The 19,353-nt window shown below is 42.0% G+C and overlaps 1 protein-coding gene across 1 annotated transcript in view; it reads right to left on the bottom strand.

The window, feature by feature from the left end:
* Nucleotides 1-17,803, bottom strand: part of CHAF1B (chromatin assembly factor 1, subunit B (p60)) — a 42,445-nt gene extending 24,642 nt beyond the window's left edge. Inside the window, exons 1-7 of the mRNA XM_006862605.1 lie at nucleotides 17,603-17,803; nucleotides 16,828-16,960; nucleotides 13,550-13,667; nucleotides 12,885-12,988; nucleotides 9,476-9,572; nucleotides 3,759-3,843; nucleotides 2,825-2,918 (exon numbers count right to left, since the gene is read on the bottom strand). Coding sequence (XP_006862667.1) covers nucleotides 2,825-2,918; nucleotides 3,759-3,843; nucleotides 9,476-9,572; nucleotides 12,885-12,988; nucleotides 13,550-13,667; nucleotides 16,828-16,960; nucleotides 17,603-17,728 — 757 coding nt within the window. The 5' untranslated portion in view covers nucleotides 17,729-17,803. The remainder of the gene's footprint in view (nucleotides 1-2,824; nucleotides 2,919-3,758; nucleotides 3,844-9,475; nucleotides 9,573-12,884; nucleotides 12,989-13,549; nucleotides 13,668-16,827; nucleotides 16,961-17,602) is intronic.
* Nucleotides 17,804-19,353: the final 1,550 nt, after the last annotated feature.

The raw sequence follows: 19,353 nt of genomic DNA, 5'->3' as shown, positions 1-19,353 counted from the left end.
GCTACCAGAGCTCCTTTCATAGACAGCATCATACTTCACCATAAATTTTGGAACATCCTTTTTGACAACAAATGCAACATTTATCTTGAATTTCATGTTCCCGGCATAGTAAACCATGACTGTCTAGTTCAAAATGGCCAATACCAGTCAATTCAGCTCACGAATGCCTAGGATATCAATCTCTACGTGTTACATTTCATTTCTGACAACTTCCAATTTTCCTAGATCATACTTCATACGATCCACATTCCAATTATTAATGGATGAGTGCAAACATTTCTCATCATTTTTATGAGCAAATGTCCCATCAGTAAGTGAGGGTCCCGAAAGCTTGGCTCCATTCATATCATTATGGTCAACTGTACTTTGAGGAGGAGCTTACCTTCCAACAGTATGTATCTGATAATGTTTATTTGTATCTGATAATGTTCCACTGCTGTTCACAATGTTTCTGTCTTCTGGCACCATACCCAACAGTGTTCTACTGCTATTTATAAGGTGTTCAGTTCTAACCATTCACAAGTAGTCCACACTTCTTCTTCCTTGTCTTAGTCTGCAAGTTCTGCTGAAACCTGTCCAGCATGGGTGATGCTGCTGGTATTTAAAATATCGCTGGCATAGCTTCCAGTATCACAGCAACACCCAAGCCACTACAGTATTACAGACTGATAGATGAATGGTGGAACAATTCCACTACTCAGTATATACTCTAGAGAAATATGAACTGTGTTACAAATAGATATTTATGCATCCATGTTCATCACAGCACTATTCGCAATAGCAAAAAGATGGAAGCAACGTAAATGTCCAACAAGAGAAGAATGGATAAACTATGGTACATACACAGGATGGAATACTAGGCAATGTTACAGAACAGTAAGTCTATAAAACACCTCATTAACATGGGGGAACCAGGAGGCCATTATGCTGAATGAAATTAGTCAATCACAAAGGGATACATATTGTATGAGTCCACTATTATAAAAAGTCAAGAAAGTTTTTCACACTAAAAGAAACATTTTTTGTTGGCTACCAGGGGAGGGGTAAATTAGAATTAAAATTTCTGTTTAAGAAACATTTTTTTCTTAAAAAGACCTTTTGAATAGTTAACTTTTTAAAAGTTCAGTGTTGTAAGAGAAAATATCTATCCCTCTAGTCCACTGACTCCCAATCTTGAATGCACACTATCGTTGTTAAGTGCTGTTGAGTCGGTTCTGACTCATAGCAGCCCTGCATAGGGTTTCCAAGGAGTGGCTGGTGAATCTGAATTGCTGACCTTATGGATCAAACCGACCTTTCAGTCCAGTGCATTATCCCACAGTGCCACACCGGTCAGCTAGTAATCCAGCCCACACACTAGAAGCAAAGAAATCCCAATCTCTGGGGACAGACCCCTGGTATCAGTAGCTTCTGAAGCTCCTCAGTTTCCAGTATGCAGACCAGCTGGGAACCACAGCAGTAGTCAGAATTCACTGAGCTGAAATAAAACATTTATTTCCAATAAAAAAAACTAGAAGCTCCCATATCCCCAGTGTTGCCATTATACCCTCAATCGAAAGTTTTGTTTCTACACAGAATCATGTAAATAAATGCTTATGGCAGCATTACTCAAAATAACCAAAAAGTAAAACAAAATCACCAATGGATAAATGAAATGTGGTCTATACATACAATGGGAGTGCTGTGGCTTTGTAGGATAAGTACTGGACCGCTACCCACAAGGTGGATGGTTCGAGTCTACCAGCTAATCCACAAGGACTCTACAGCACTAACCCACAACATACAATAGAGTACTATTTAGCCATTAAAAGGAATTAAGTACCGGTGCATTCTATGTCTCAGATGATTCTTAAAGAAGAGTCACAAAAGAACAAATACTGTATGATTTCTTTTATATGATATATCCATAAGAGACAATTTTATAGACAGCAGATTAAAGGTTATCAAGGAGTGGAGGAGGAATGAATAGGGAGTAACTACTGAATGAGTTGTTGCTCTTGTTAGGTACTGTTGTATTGGCTGTTTTTATGGGGTGATGAAGAAGTTTTGAAACTAGCTTGACCATCTAAGGTGCAACTATTGGTCACTCCTCTTGTAAAACAAAGAGTGAAGAAAATCAAAGATTCAAGGAAACACTTATTCCAAAAGACTAATGGACCACATGAACTCCAGCCTCCAAAACCCTAAGACTGAAAGAACTAGATGGGGTCTGACTACCACTACCAGCTAATATGAATGGGATGTCCTGGATAAAACAGGAAAAAAATATGAAACAAAAATCAAAATAATAAGAAGAAAACCAGGCTTATTGGTTTGTAACTCCTGAGACACCCTTTAAGCTACCCCATGGTTCAATTCTCACCCAAACAATAGACAGGCTTATAGGTGAACACCAGGGAGATAGCACTTCCTTGACCAACCAACCATAGGAGATCAAAGGGTAACATCTACCCTGGGAAAAAGTGAAGAGGACAGGAAGGGAGAGGAGAGAATGGAAACAGGAAACCCAGGGAAGACCTGTGCTGTTACATGGTGGGAATTGCAATTATGTCATGAATCAAAATATGAAGGAAATCTTGAATGGAAAACCAATTTGGTCTGCAAACTTTCACCCCAAATCACAATAAAAGGTATTTTTTAAATAAATAGCTAAAGCCTTATGTTCAAGTTTTAAAAAATACAAGTTATGAAATTAGAGAGCGACGGTAGCTGCACAAATTGTGAATACACTAAATGTAACTGAATTGTACACTTTACGCTGGTTAATTGTAGGCTGTATGAATTTCATCTCAATGGGAAAAAGAAAATTCTTTGTTAAACAAACCTGGTGTGAGGAGCAGAGATCCATCAGGAGTAAAACTAAGTCGACGAAAGAACGATTTCATGCTGTCATCATGAAACATCCGGTAGCTTCTTGCCTGTGGCATTCAACATTCAAATGTTATCCTATTCTCAAGAAAGGCTTACTAAGTCCTACGGTTTTTCTTTATGTATTGCCATCTATGCTCTGGTAGCGTAGCGGTTATGAGTTGGGCTGCTAACCTCAAAGTCAGCAGTTCGAAACTACCAGTTGTTTCGTGGGAGAAAGATGAGGTTTTCTGCTCCGGTAAAGCTTTACAGCCTCAGAAACCCTGTATAGGGTTGTTATGAGTCGGAACCAACTCCATGGCACATAACCACCACCATCACACCATTGCCATTTATTATCTAGAAAAAACTTTAAAAAAAAAAGTAAGGAAACCTATTAAAAAGCATGTACTATACAAAGATTGTAAGAGTATTCATTCATGAAAACTCATCAAACACTTGTTAGCTATATGTCTGTATCTCTGTGTTTTGTGTTTGTGTGTTTCTATCTACTTGCCTTACTGTTGTCTAAAGCTGGGAACTTCCTAGATCAGCAGTTCTCAAGCCTCATTATACCTTAGAATGATGTGAAGAGATCTTAAAAATAGTAATAATAACCCTATCTACCTCAAGCCAAATGAATCACATCCATGTTTTTTTGGGTTTTTTTAATGCTTCCCAGGAGATTCAACAACACAGACAAAGATGAAAACCACTATTCTATACCATTCACTCAGAATTCCTATTTCTGGTGGACCAGCCCACTACACTAACTGAGCCTTCATCATCTGAAATGAATCTTATTGTAATCAGGCGTCCTGTGCTTGAGGCCAGTGATCTAACTGCCAGGATACTAGCAGCTCAGGGCTTCCTAAAGTACTACAGGAATGCAAAGCCAAAGTATTTAATACCTCTCCTTCAGCCCCCACTCCAGACAGCATCTTCGAAACATTAAAAGCCACGCGTTTCTTCTGTGTGCTGTACACCCGCAACACCCTAAATAAAGAACAAAGCTAGATGTATTTACCTCTTCTAGAAAATGAATTACGTTTCACATGGAAACAATCTATTACCAAAACCAAAGACCACCTAAACAATCATCAGCTTGAAAAACCATTTATCAACGACTTCCATATTTAACTAATTATGACAAAAAGAAATTTAACAATCTAGAGGAAATAGGTCATAATTTTATTTTCTACTGAGTGTTTCAACTTCTCAAGTGAAATGTTCTTTAGGCCTGGTCTTATTTTTCAGCTCTTGGATATCTAGTCCAGTAGGAATTTATCTGAATAAATAAAAAAAATAAAAAAAATTGTGTTGAGCAAGCTAATTTTCAGGGATTTGCAAAAGTAAAGAAACCATTAACTAATGGTACATGGAGGGAATTATAATCATTGTAATGAAACAAGGTGTACGATTTGTTGAACGTCAAACTGATGAACTGGCTTGTAAACTTTCACTCAACTCACAATAAAAACTTTTTTTAAAAAGTAAGGAAAACACCAGGCAGCAAACTTGTTTGTTGATAATTTGTATTATTCCCACCACACAATCATATTAATGTCTTCCTGACTGCCTGAATAAAATGCATATATCAGAAAACAGCATTTGGAATATTACCCTCTGAAGATCCCCAGCCCACCCAATGCCACCGAGCTGATTCCAAATCAGAGTGACTCTCTATGAGGAGAACAGGACTGCTCCTTAGGTTTCCTGAGTCTATAAATCTTCATGAAGCAGGCAGTTTCATCTTTCTCCTGAGGTGACACTGGTGGGTTTGGACTGCAGTCCTTGTAGTTAACAGCCCAATGCTCAGCCTACAGTATCACCAGAGCTCCATCTGTTATAATTACAAATAGTTTAATAAAACAAAGGACCTATTAAAAAAAAAAAAAAAAAACTACACAACACTACTACAAGAAACCAAAAGAGACTTACAAAAATGGAAGACTGTACCATGCTCCTGGATAGGAAGACTTAACATTGTGAAAATGTCACTACTGCCCAAAGCAATCTACACATATACCAAATCCAGATTCCAACGACATTCTTCAAAGAGATGGAAAAAACAATTACAAACTTTATATGGAAAGAAAAAATACCCAGGATAAGCAAAACACTGCTTAAGAAGAAGAACAAGGTTGGAAGCCTCTCACTCCCTGATTTCAAAATTTACTACACGGCTACCGTGGTCAAAACAGCTTGGTACTGGTACAATGAAAGATACATTGATCAATGCAACAGAATCAAGAACCTGAAATTAACCCATCCACATACAGCCAACAGATTTTCAACAAAGTACCCAAGTATATTGCATGGGGAAGAGATGGTGCTGGCAGAACTGAAAGCGATATGCAAAACATTGAAACAAGACCTTTACCTCACCCCCTATACCAACTCAACAAAAACCAACTCAGCATGGATTAAAGACCTAAATGTGAATCCCAGAACTATAAAATAGGGACAGATGTGAGAGCTCTAATACAGGAAACACACAGACTACCAAACATTTTGAAAATAATACAAACAAAAATAGACAAAATAGATTATTTGAACATACTAAAAATTAAAAACTTATGTGCATCAAATGACTTCACCAAATGAGTAAAAAGGGAACCCAAAGAATGGGGAAAATTTTTTTGCAACAACACATCAGAAAAGGGACTTATTTCTAAAATATATAGGAAACTATACTACCACTATAAGAAAAAGACAAATAACCCAATATAAAAAATGGGCACAGGACATGAACAGACACTTCACAAAGGAGGAGACTAGGACAGCCAACAAACATATGAAGAAATGTTCACGATCACTAGCTATTAGAGAGATGTAAATTAAAACAACAAAGAGGTATCATTTCATACCAGCAATAACAGCAAAGATAAAAAAATTAGAGGACAATCAATGCTGGTGAGGATGTGAAGACTGGGACGCTCCTGCATTGCTGGTGGGATTGCAAAATGGTCCAACAATTCTGGAAAACAATATGGCGCTTCCTCAGAAGGTTGGAAATAGAAATACCTTATGATCCAGAAATTCCTATATTTGGTGTTTATCCACAAGAAATACGAGCCATAACATGAGTAGATATATGCACACCAATGTTCATAGCAGCACTATTTACAATAGCAAAAAAATGGAGACAGCCTAAGTACCCATCAATGGAAGAATATATAAACAAACTTTGGTACAACAGAATATTATGCTACCTTGAAGAATAACAAGGAAGCTGCAAGCCACCACATAACATGGATGAACCTTGAAGACATTATGCGGAGTGAAATCAGTCAGTCACAAAAGGAGAAATACTGCATAGGACCATTATTGTAAAAGATTAAGAAAAAGTGTCCACACTAAAAAATATATATATATATTTGTTGCTTACTGGGATGTATGGGGTGGTGTGAGGGGAGAGAGGGGAAGGTGGAGCACAGGGTAGGGAATAGACACAGGATAGTTTGGGTGCTGCAGAGGTGAAGGACAATACACTAGTAGGGGGAGGAGAAAGGAAGAACAAAGCAGATGGGAGAACAGTTAAGCAGGTTTGCATGGGCTAAGTGAGATAGAGGTAAGCAATGATGTATGCACAACCTTGAAACAACAGGGCTCTGGAATACAAGGATGGAAGCATGGTTTGAATGGGTAAAAGAGGGGAAATAATGTTAAGATGCTTGGCTGTCTGTTGAATCTTGGTTTCCCTTGCCTACTACTGTAAAATAGACACTTGACGGGGAGAGAAAGGAATAGCGAGAAACACCACCATAGAAAGCTTGTAAGTCCGTCTTCAGCCTATAACTGATTGCTATTGTTGTTGTTATTGTTGTTAAGTACCATGGAGTCGGTTCTAACTCATAGTGACCCTGCACAGGGTTTCTGAGGCTGTTCATCGGAACAGAAAGCCTCATCTTTTTCCCACAGAACTGGTAGTTTCGAACTGCCAACCTTGAGGTTAGCAGCCCGATTTGTAAACACTATGCTACCAGCGCCCCTTTGGAATACCTAAAATGGGGCTAGAACTTGCCCAGTGAAGAAGGCCTCCTACAGAGCCTTTGCATTGCATAAGACCATAGGTAGAATCCTGATCCCCATCCAGAATCTTCTGAGGTAGGAAATTTCCACTTGAAAAACAAGCAGACCAGCCTGGGGCAGCTAGAAGAACAGAAGATACTTCTTAGAAGAAAAACCGGCAGGAAAAATCAAAAACAATAACCACAGTCAGATTGACTACTACAAAAACAAGCAAATTGTTCGCCCGGGAGCCATCAAGGCAAGTAGTCAGGTCACCTCAGAGCAAACTCCCTCTTCCAAGACTAAAACACAAGGGAAATACACAAGCAGGCATGTGGTCTTATTGCTGACCACGTTGGTCTCCGATAAGGGGAAGTGGGGGAAAAACAATAATGAAATTGTGAGCCAAGTCCAACCACATTCAACATTTAACCTGGATTGAGATCTGGTTGGCCAGCAGTATGACTAGACCTGAGGACTCTCCTGGGCCCAGCGACAGAGACATGGTCACTGAGGACTAGAGAGGACAATGAAGTGTCCAGCTGATATGAAGTGAGGGGAGATGCACAAGAACACCCTACTTGCAGATAGTATCCACATGACCTGGCTTTCAATGGCTGGATGATGAGAGTTTAACTAGAGGAAGAAAGAAGAGGAAAAAAAGAGTAATCTACAATTTTATGAGCTTGACCTATGCTTGTGGACGCAGTAGGTCAAAGGGGGGAACAAATCTTTACAGTGAGGATCATTCCCATCCCCTTGGTACACAGGATCGAGAAGGATGGGCAACTTAGACATTGGCTGACCAAAAATGGGGGCGCTACAGAAGCGTGGTGTGGTGCTATGGTCTAATGCGTCAGAATGCAAAGTCATTTGAACTACAAGGTCGGCGGTTCAAACTCACCAGCTGCTCCTTGGAAACCCTATACAGGGTCGCTATGGGTTGGAATCGACTCGACGGCACTAAACAACAACAGTAGCATAGTGGTTACGAATTGGGCTGCTAATCTCATGGTCAGCAGTTCGAAACTACCAGCTGTTCTGCGGGAGAAAGATTGAGGCTTTCTGCTCCCGTAAAGATTTACAGCCTCAGAAACCCTGTACAGGGTTGCTATAAGTCAGAACCGACTCCACAGCACATAACAATAACAATAAAGGCAACAAGTGACTGGCTTACAAGCTTTCAATAGGGAACCTAGTTCCAGAGGGTGCAGGGAACGGTAGAATCTCCACTGAGTGGTTTCCAACCTGTCTGGATAGGGCTGATGAAAGGAGATGGGATTAAACTCTAGTGGTTAAATAGTGAATAATTGCTATCAGGACTAACTGTGAGTGTTGGAAAGGTAAAGGTAGACATTTTGTAACAAAAGGAAGGGAGTGACTTTTGCAGTCTAGGAGTGGAGGTCCCTGGAACCATCAAGGGAGAAAAACGGATTGCGGGACCCTATCCAGAGAAGCAGTGATGCTAGAGATGGAGGCAGAGACAATGACGTCAAGAGACAGAGCAGCTGGGGACTCTATACTCAGGGAAGGAGAGGGCCATGTGCTGACAGCCAGGGGGCAGGATTGCAGGTTGTTTGATGATGCATGGAGGGGACTGTAATCATTGCAATGAAACAAAATTAAGATAGGATGAATGTAAAGCTAATGTTCTCCCATGTAAACTATCACATAATTCACAATAAAAACTTTTTTTAAAAAGGCAGTTTAACAAATATTCAGGAGCATTCCAACTTTAAGTAAAATGCCTGTGACCCCTGATTTTTAACTTCTTGCTCCAAGAACATTTCAATGTACTATACCAGAACACTCAGTAGGACCTTTCAGAAATAACAGCATACTTTTATATGAATTTAAATCAAGTCATTAAAAATCAATGTATCAGTAAACAAACTATAATCAACAAATAAAAGAAATAGTCCACAATATATGTGTAAAAGTTATCAAAGTTATGGGCTGGAGTCCTGGTGTGTTGTTGTGGGTTAATGTGCTGGACTGCAAGGTCAGTTTGAACCACAAGGTTGGCGGTTCAAACTCACCAGCCGCTCCTTGGTCACTATGAGTTGGAACTGACTCGACAGCACTTAACAACAAAGTTATACTTAGGGCTCCTGGTCTGTTGTTGTAGAATCAGTACTGGACTGTGAACCATAAGGTCATCAGTTCAAAACCACCAGCTGCTCCTCAGAAACCCTACACAGGGGTGCTATGAGTCAGAACCAACTTGACACACTTAACAACAATGTTATATTTAAAAACACATTTTTTTTAAAACGATTCTCCACTGAGCATCAAATGTAATTAAAGGCCTATTTGATGTAATTAAAGTGATGAAACCACTTTCTGTTTTCATGCACCCATTCAATAAAGACTTAATAGGAACTAACTTGCTAGAAGGCACTGTACCTTAATTAGTTTCCATCTTCTTCTTATGGAAGTCAAACAAAATGTTTGACTTCCATAATAAGTAAAACAAACTGTTTTATACCAAAACAAAAACAATAGAATCATAGCCAGACTATGATTTCTAGTGGTTTCGTCATGTTAAAAAATGCCTGTGCGGAAAACTTGACGCTAATACAGAGGAAGAAGACAACTAGCCATACAAATGTACCTGTCACAGCTCAGGGTAGCAACATATTGGCCCAAAGGATCCCAAGTTACGCCTTGTACATAACTTTTATGTTCATTAAAAATGGAAATCTTTTGTCCTACAAAAGAAAAAAAGCACATAACAAAACATTACCAAAAACCAACTCAAACACAATTAGTATAAACTATAACTTGACATATATCCCCTTTACACCATGCCATAAGAAGCCCTGATGGCACAATGGTTAAAACACTTGTCTACTAAACAGAAGGTCAGAGGTTCGAACCTACCAGCAGCTCTGTGGGAGAAAGCTGTGGCAGTCTATTTCCGCCAAGGTTGACAGTCTTGAAACCCTATAGGGCAGTTCTATTCTGTCCTGTAGAGTCGCCATGAGTCAGAATCAACTTGATGGCAAGGGGGTCTATTTTTTACACCGTGCCATCAAGAAGGATTCTGTGCCAAACCTTGTGTCAGGTTCTGTGGATGCAAAGATGATTTGGTGTGAATAGCACCAATGGTCACCTGGTTGGGTTGTTTAGGCCAAAAATCAACAAAGTAGCTCAAAGCTTAATGGGAGAGAGCTATAAATAAACAATTATAATATATAACATGGGAAGTACTAGAGAAGATCAGCCCAACACAGTAGGGGGCAGGGTGGACTTAAAAAGAAGATACCATCGGAAGTCAATTCAGCAGGTTTCAGGATGGAGGGAGGTAAGATCGATGGAAAGGAAGAAGAAAGATACTCTAAACAAACCCATGGGTAAAAGACAACTTCATGTTTACAAATGATATGCAATTGGGAACTGCTGAGTAAGGTGTATAGACAAGAATGACAGGATAAGGAGGAAGAAAGTTAAGTTACACAGACCCTTCTGTAAGGAAAGAAAAAGGCTCTGAGTGGATATTCAAGGAATGCTCACCTGGGAAGAGACCTGCATTTTACAAGACGACATTGAGGTTTAGAAAGAACACAAAAAAGGTTACTTGTTAGGAAGTGCAAACTCAGCTTCTGAAAGGTTGGAGGTTTGAGTCCATCCAGAGGTGCCTCTGAAGAAAGACCTGGCTGTCTACTTCTAAAAAACCAGTCACTGTAAACTCCATGGGCCACTGTTCTACTCCAATGCATATGTGGTCACCATGAGTCAGAATCCAAAGAACTTGATGGCAACTGGTTGATTAGGAGTGAGATGGGGACCTGAGCCAGAGAAACATTAATAAGGATAAAAAAGGAACTTCTAGTTGTTAAGTGCCACTGAGTCAGTTCCAACTCATAGCAACCCTGTACAGAGTTTCCAAGCAGTCCAGTGCTTATCCTATACTGCCACACCAGCAAAAGGACTATTAAGAAACCAACTGATTAGAGAGACAGTATGCTACCAAAAAAGACCATCAAGTTAACTCTAATTCATAGTAACGCTATCCAGGGTTTTCTAAGTCTATAAATCTCTAATAGAGCAGCCTCATCTTTCTCCCGTGGAGCGGCTGGTACGTTTGAACTATGGACCTTGCAGTTAGCAGCAGAATGCCTAACCTACAGTGCCACTAGAGTTCCTTTATCAAGGCTTTCTTTAAAAACAAACAAACAACAACTTCTTCTGTGAAGAAGGATGTACATTTTTCCCACTTTCTACTCGGCACTCAGCATCTGCCTTCCACCCCTGCCGCTCACTAAAACTGCCAGCCCTAAAGTCGTCAGCAACCTACTTATTCCAAACCAGCCTCACTTCCATGCCCTCTCTGTTCCATCATATGTCATGAATCCCTCATTGAAGCTCTTTCCAGGGAGTCAGCTGAGATGAAGCTGGCTGCATGTTAAGAAAAGGGCTTAGACCTGTGGCGGAGTGAAACAGCCAGTGGGGAGGGGCTGCCCCTGAGCAGTGAAAAGGGGTGGGGGACACTGACACCACCCCCAAGGCTGGTAAGGATGAATCTGTAATGGTTCGATTAAAAGGTATATTATAATACCAAACCAGGGTTGGGGTTTGTCTTGGTGGGCGAGTTGGAAGAAAAGGGGCAGGCAGGACTGACTGTGCTGCGGAGCAAGCTGGACAGGCAAAATCAGATGAGGCCAGGAAACAGGGCTCTGGGCTCAGAGCGAAGTCGAGCAGGGAGCCTGAGTAAACATGCTGAGACAAGTGGAAAATGAAGTTTGGGTGAGAGAACAGGACAATTGGTTCAAGATGACATTGAAAACCGCAGTTAAAATTATAGAGGCGTAGGATGTGGTCCTTCATTTCCATACTCCCTGCCAAACTGCTCCTCTTCCGAGTGTCCCTGATCTTAGAAAATGGTACCAATATTCACCTGGCTGGTTACACCAAAAAACAACAAACTCTGCCAACTCTTTCTTCAAATAATGGTATCTCAACTGTTCTCACCCGAAATTTCCACCCATCACTGCCACCCTAGCCCTGTCATCATCAATTCCCTCCTGAATTGCTTTAATTCCTCTAACAGGTTGCCTTGCTTTCTCTATGTCCTCCATGCTCTAATCTCCATGGAAGCCAGTGGGATCACTTTAAAACAGAAAACAAAAACACATTATTCTCCTGCTCAAAACCCTTCAGAACAATCCTGTCACACAGAATAAAATCAAAAAGCCTTTCCCTGGTCATCTTAGCCCTGTGTGCTCTGGCCCCTCACACTTCTTCAGCCTCAGCAACTGGGATGCTTGTCTCCTAAATCACTCACATGGCATGCTCCCTGATTTCATTCAGGTGTCTGTCCAAATGCCACACTCTCCAACCCCTTCACCACACTTGACCACAACCTGACAACATAACCTTTGGTTAGCTCCCTACTTGCAGCAATGCCACACACCATGAAATAAAAGGCTGTCCAGCCCTGCACCATCCCCATGATTGTTTGTGGATCAAACCATTGGTTATCCACAGGGTTTTCATTGGCTGATTTTCAGAAGTAGATCGCCAGGCCTTTCCTCCTAGTCTGTTTTAGTCTCAAAACTCTGCTAAAACCTGTTCGGCTCTACAGCAACACACAGCCTCCATTATGGTGGCAGTGCATGAAGCTCTTTAGAAACAGAAGAGAAAAAAAAAATCCTTTGACCTGAGAGGCTTGCCCTCAGTCTCCTAAAATGAAAATGAGTTCTGACCACCTATCCCAGCAAACATCACTCAGTACTCACTGATTACAATGACTTGTTAATCTTCCATGAAGATTATCATCTTCCAGGCCTCTCCTACTGATGTCTGAGATAGACCTTACTTTAGCTCACAACATTCTGACCTGAGCCCTGAAAGATGAGCTGGTTCCATGGCAAATGGGACCCATCCCTCACCCCCTGAACAACCACTTATTTCAGTTCACTAAAGAAGTTTTCCTTCTTACCTTCAAAGTTAAAGTACGTTTTGGGATACTTACTACTATTTCTTCTTCCAGTAATAAAAAAATACTTTTTATGTGTTACCTTTACTGACATCCCATATGATAGCTGTGTTATCCACAGAGGCAGAAGCCATTAAATTCCCATCAGTCGCCCAGCAAATATCGTATACATCTTCCAAGTGACCCCTAGAATCCAAATTAAAGGGGGAAAGTAATTAGTGTCTCAAAGAAGGAAACCTACCAGTACCACCACCCACTGTCACTGAATTGGTCCTCAGCCACCAACCCTACATGACAGAGAACAACTGCTCCCTTGGGCTTCTGAGACTAAATCTTCATGGGAGCAAACAGCCTCATTTTTCTTCTACAGACCAGCTGGTGAATTTGAACCACCAAACATGTGGTTAGCAGCCCAATGCTTAGCCTGCAGTTCCTTGAGGAGGGAAAGGCTATCAAAAATTGAAAGGCAAACTGCAGAGTCATGCCTTAGAATGGGATTTTAGAAATGCCCGCTGGAACTAAATTAGCTACTGTGAAGGATATTTCTTATCTTTAAAATCGATTCAGTTGTACTCAGGGAAATTTTATATCAGGAACTAAGAAAATCATTTTTTAATGCTTTGAAATTATTCCCTTTGCTTAAGTAAAGGTTTTAAATTAGATATGAACATCAAAATGCACATTCAGTTGAATGCCTTCAGATCTTAGCAATAAATCAGTCAGTCCCATGGTCTCTCATCACATCACCTCAAGGTTTTTACAACACTCCAATTCTCTTTGTTCAGCTGAGCCTCATCCTCGTCCTGAAAAGCAATCTGCTCCGGCTCCTTGTTATCATTCACCTTCCACAGCAGAATGACAGCATCTGGGGAATCAGTCATGTAGAAGACAGCCAAAGTTACTGAAAGCGCATTCATCTCCCATCCTTTAGAATACACTTTTGTTGTTCACCAGAATTTACTTCAAAGATTTGGACAGGAAAAATAGGTTTGCCTTTGCTCTTTAGAATAGAACTGCTCCATGATGGTGGTGGTGGTGGTGGTGCGGTGTGGAGTCGGTTCTAACTCATAGCGACCCTGCAGAGAGTTTCTGAATCTGTAAATCTCTACAGGGGCAGAAAGTCTTATCTTTCTCCCGCAGAACAGCTGGTAGTTTCGAACTGCTTACCTTGATTTTAGCAGCCCAACTCATAACCACTATACTACCAGAGCTCCTTAGAACTGCTCCAAAGGGTTTTTCAAGACTGGGACCTTTCAGAAGCACATCTCTAGTCCTGACTTCTGAGTGGGTTTAAACCACCAACCTTTCGACTTGTCAAGTGCTTCACCATGTGCATCACCCAGGGACTCCACCCTTTGGCACTAAATCTACAAAATCAAACTCATACCATATCAGTTTATAAAGTCACCTTAAACAGGGCACCCCTAGGCCAGCAAACCACCACTGCAAGACACCTAACTAGATTAATGAATCTAAAGGTATCCCACATAAATGGCTGAATAGGGAAAACAAAAAAACAACAAAGAACCACTGACACGAGGGTTGATAAATCATTCCTAGCTGTACAACCTTAAGCTAGTCACTTCATGTCTTAATGATGTCTGTTTCCTCAACTGTACAATGGGGCTAATAATAGTATACCTGCCTCGTGGGGCTATTGTGAAGATTAAATGAATTACTATGCTTAAGGCAAATACAACATGATGCCTGGTATGTTGACCCATGAAAATGTTCCCTATATAGCGTAGTGGTTAAGAATAGGGCTGCTAATCTCATGGTCAGCCGTTGGAAATTACCAGCCATTCTGGAGGAGAAAGATGAGGCTTTCTGCTCCAGTAAAGATTTATAGCCTCGGAAATTCTATACAGGGTCACTATGAGTTGAAATCGACTCCAAAGCAAACAACCACCACATTTATCACCCTTCAAAAACTAGCACTTGTAAAGCTTTAGAGAAGGAATGTGTTCAAAGGGGCGCTCTACTCGCACTTCCCAGTGGGGGACGAAAGGCTGGCTTCTAACAGCCTTAAAAACGCCATGGCGCAGCTGCGTATTGCGCCGCACAGCCTGACCGGAACCTTGGTTTTCCTGCGCTGTCTGAGCCCTAGAGATGGTCTCAGTGCTGCCCTTTCCCCCTCCCAATGCGAGTCAGGCCAGAATGGCAGATGATTTATCCCCTCCTCCCCTGTGGTAGCGTAGTGGTTACGAATCGGGCTGCTAATCTCACGGCCAGCTTTTGGAAACTACCAGGTGTTCCACAGGAGAAAGATGAGGCTTTCTGCTCCGGTGAAGATTTACAGCCTCAGAAACCCAGTATATAGGGTTGGTATGAGTCAAAACCGACTCTACAGCACACAACAACAGCAATATCATTATGGAGGCACCAGATACCTTCGCTCACTGCCATCAATTGTCTGAATTGTTTAACTGCCCCCAATCTCCAGTCTGACTTCACACTCACTACATAGCCTTCTTAATTTGGTTTGACTTCCCATTTAGCAATATCCACAGGAAGACCATGAATGGGCAGGTTATACGGATACATGTACGCTCAATCTAACTTGGAATTGTGGTTGCACACATTCGTCTAGTGAGCTTGGTTAAAATGTTAAAATGATTGGCCCTCATAGGTGGCAAACTTCTCAGTGGACTGACTTAAAGCAGATTTCAAGGCCAAGGACCTCTGCTAAATGAGTGCTGCCCGGTGCAACTTCACAGGAGATAGCCTGCTGGTCACACCCAAGGGATGGCCCCCTCCCCATTCTCCACCTTCCTTTCATGCTCTGGATATCATGGCGCTAAAGTCAACCAGCTCTCTTTTGATACACCTGCTGACAAAAATGTGGATTTTTAATTTTTAAAAATTGCTGGCCAGAAAGAAACTGGAGGAATCTGAGACTATGGTCCTGGACCTCCCTTCAGGTCTGGAAAGGAACTCACCCTCGTGATCCAACAGACAAGCAGTGTTGTTGTTAAGTGCCATTGAGTCAATTCTGACCTATAACGATCCAGTATAGGGTTTCCAAGGAGCAGTTGATGAGCTTGAACCACTGACTTAGCAGTTCAAACAGCTTTGCAGTCTGATGTATTAGCCCACAACGCCACACCAGGACTCCAGTCAAGCAGTAGAGATAGGTTTATAGCAGGGACAACACCACTAGCAAGGTATACTCACCTTGGAATGGTCAATCACTCAGATTCAAAAGGACAACAATTTCTAAGGACAAAGTTGAAAAGGGATAGGAAGGTAGGTGAAATGCAAATAGGAAACACAGGGAAGAAGCAGGATAACTCTTGCTGCATGGAGGGGACTATAAATATAGCTATGAAACAAAGTATACGATTTATTGAATGTAAAACTGATGATCTTGTCTGTAAACCTTTACCCAATTCACAATAAAAAGTTTTTTAAAAAATGAGATTTTTGTCCTACTTTGCACTAGCTTTTTAGACTGTTTTGGTGTTAAAATATGGTATGCTTACTTTTTCTGTTATAGTTTTATCATATTTAAGCACAAGCAAAAAATAGGAACCAAACTACTACCAGCTAAACACAATTTACAGAGGCCATTCAGAAATTTGTCCCTAAACCAATTTATTAATTAGCTCATTACACAGAAACATGGACTAGACTCTGGTCACCACAGATACTAAATTAGCAATTAAATAAGGTCAGAACATTTGCCTTGAAATTCTGACAGAACAGCAGGTCCATGGGAGCAAGTGGAAAAGGAGCCACTTCAAACAGGCCTTCTCAGCATAAGTTTGCAATCCTGCACGCTGCACTCTAACATACTCCTCAGGACATTATTTTACTGTAGGATAAGCACCGGAACGCAAGGCCGTTAGCAGTTCAAATCCACCAGCCATTCCTCGAAAACATTAACAACAACGTTGAAATGATAGATTAAGAGGGCCCAGTAGCCTCTATAATAAAAAGGCAAATTCAATTCAAATGTTACTATTTGACATAAAACATCGAGAAATTGGGCTTCTAGAGAATTCCTGAAGAACAACAGTACTCACCATCTCCTCCTGATGCTAAAATTTCCCCGTTTGGAGAAAAACGTACAACATTGACAGCTTTGGTATGACGAGCAAGATTGGACAAAAATTCAACAATGGCTTTTCCATCTGGTCCTTTTTCTACTTTCCAGATCTGTTCAAACCAAAACATTCATTCTAAGAGAAACACATACTGAGCAGTTACTATATTGAACATGCTAAAACACTAATGCTAAAAATGGCCCATTTTCAGAAAGGTACATCTAGTTTTGCTTTTTTTTTTCTTTAATGCTAAATGAAGAAGGCTCTCCTATCTGAAGATAGTCCCCATGGTCTGCTGCCCTCCATCCTACCCCTTTCTAACACAATTTCTTCCCCCAGTAGAACCTGATTCCAGACTCTAAAATAAGCGGCAGCCCATCACATCAATCTGCCACCAGCTACCAGTTGCCATTCAGTTGACTTTGATTCATGGGGACCCCATGTGTGTCAGAATAGAACTGCGCTCCACAGGGTTTTCAATAGCTGATTTTTAAGAAGTCATTTGTCAGTTCACAAAGGTGCCTCTATGTGAACTCAAACTTCCAATCTTTCAACTAACAGCTGAGTATGCGCCCCATTCCCACCACCCTGGGATTCCCACTGGAGTGGCTTTCTTGCTTTCTTGCCTCACTAGGGGCCCTGAGAATCTATTATTCTGGGCTAGATGACGATGACCTATGAGTTGGTCAACATTATGGAGAACTCTGCATCAAGTAGGGCTTCCCAGTGTTTTTTCTCTCTCTGCTCCATTTACCCTCACAGTGGTGTCCACCCCTGCGGAAGCCAGCCTGTGGATCCGCCCAGCCGTCCCATGCTGGAAGTCCAGGCTATACACGGGTTCCTTGTTGTGCCACGCTATTTCACAAGTGATGACTTTCATCCTCCTGGGTCTCGAAGGGGCAAAAAAATTCCTCAGGCAATGTTCTTTTTCCAAAATCCGGGTAATGCTGGAAAACGCTGGCAATAAATTGAATAACCATATTGCAACAGCAAACATTTAATGAGAGCTTATTGTGAACCACGGACGAGGCTAATCATTTAAAATGCATGCTACTTGAGGAAAAGATGTTAATGTTGACATCTGATAGTACAGTTACCAGGTTCGCTGAGCCATGGCTCTAAAAGTTTATGATTCTCCAACTCCAGCCGGAAAAGCAAAATGAAACACCCAGACAGAAGCAAAGCCAGGGGCCCCAGACAGCTGCGCGACCCACCCTACTCCGTGGGAGTCAGGGGGTGAGCCCTGAGAGCCAGAGGCGCAGCCGCAGAGGGAAGGGGCCAGGCCGCGGGGTGTGCGGCAGGGAGGGGACCTCTTTTCCCAAGGACTGGGCTCTTGGCTCCGGAGGCCGAGACGGAGTCTGGCGGGGTAGAGGCCACGCAGGGTCAGGCCTGGATGGGGACCGGGGGACCGAACGCTTGCCGCCCGGCTCCATCTTCGGCCCCCGCGGGCCGCCTGCCCCCCAGAGAGCGCCTCTTGCCTTCGGTTCAGCCCATTCTGCTCGAAGTACCTTGGTGACGCCGGAGCAGGCACACCAGAACCATACCTGCAAGAGCTCGGTGAGTCGGCCGCTCATCCAGCTACCGTTGCCGCGCGCTCAGCTTCCCGCGCGCCGCAGGCCCCGCCTCCGACACGCCCCGACGCAGGGCTGGCCTTCCACCGCCGAGCCCGCCGAGCGCTGGTCTGTACCCAACGTCCGCTAGATGCCGCCCCAGTCCGGCAGCAACGCCGGTTCATTGATTGGCCTACCAGGCAAAAGCATAGGTAGATAATTCATCCCTTTGCTGATTTCATCTTTTAGCACATAGTTGAGCATAGATCCTGTGTTGGCATAGCAGAAAGTGAAACAGACAGACCTACTCTCAAGGAATTTACAGTTATCATAGAGGAAAAGAAGAGCTCTCCTTCAGGATCCATGAGACTAAGCAACTGTCAGACAAAACTACCAAAATGTCCTTCGTTAACTAATGGAGCAAATATTCTAGATCAATACCTTTCACTACTAACCTAAAGAAGGATAGTTCAAAACCACCTAGAGGCACCACGAAAGACCTGGTGATCTGTTTCAGTACAAAATTACAGCCAAGAAAACCCAATGGGACAATTTCATTCTGTAATGTGGGGTCGGGATGAGTTGAAATTAACTCATTGGCAACCAAGTTTAAACCCTATATCATCCACCGAATAACTGTTGGACTGCTACCCACAAGGTCAGTGGTTCAAACACACCAGTTGCTCTGGAGGAGAATGAGGCTATCTACCCTTGCAAAGATTTACAGTCTTAGCCTATATAGGGGTTACTTTGACTCAGCACCAACTCAATGCCAGTGGGTTGGGTTTTATCAGATACCATCCTATCAATGATTCTTAATTAAAACACAGTCTCTGAGTCTCCCATAGCCATGTACACAAATCATAAGATAAAGGCAAAAGGAGAGTAAGAGGAACAATGTGCTCTTATAGTTCTGACAATGAGATTATTTTGGATTTGAAGGCTCAAAGAAAGT

This window comes from Chrysochloris asiatica, unplaced genomic scaffold (assembly GCF_000296735.1).
Source record: "Chrysochloris asiatica unplaced genomic scaffold, ChrAsi1.0 scaffold00049, whole genome shotgun sequence".
NCBI lineage: Eukaryota > Metazoa > Chordata > Mammalia > Afrosoricida > Chrysochloridae > Chrysochloris > Chrysochloris asiatica.
Note: the sequence above shows the minus strand (reverse complement) of the source record. Positions and strands in the feature narration are given on the sequence as shown.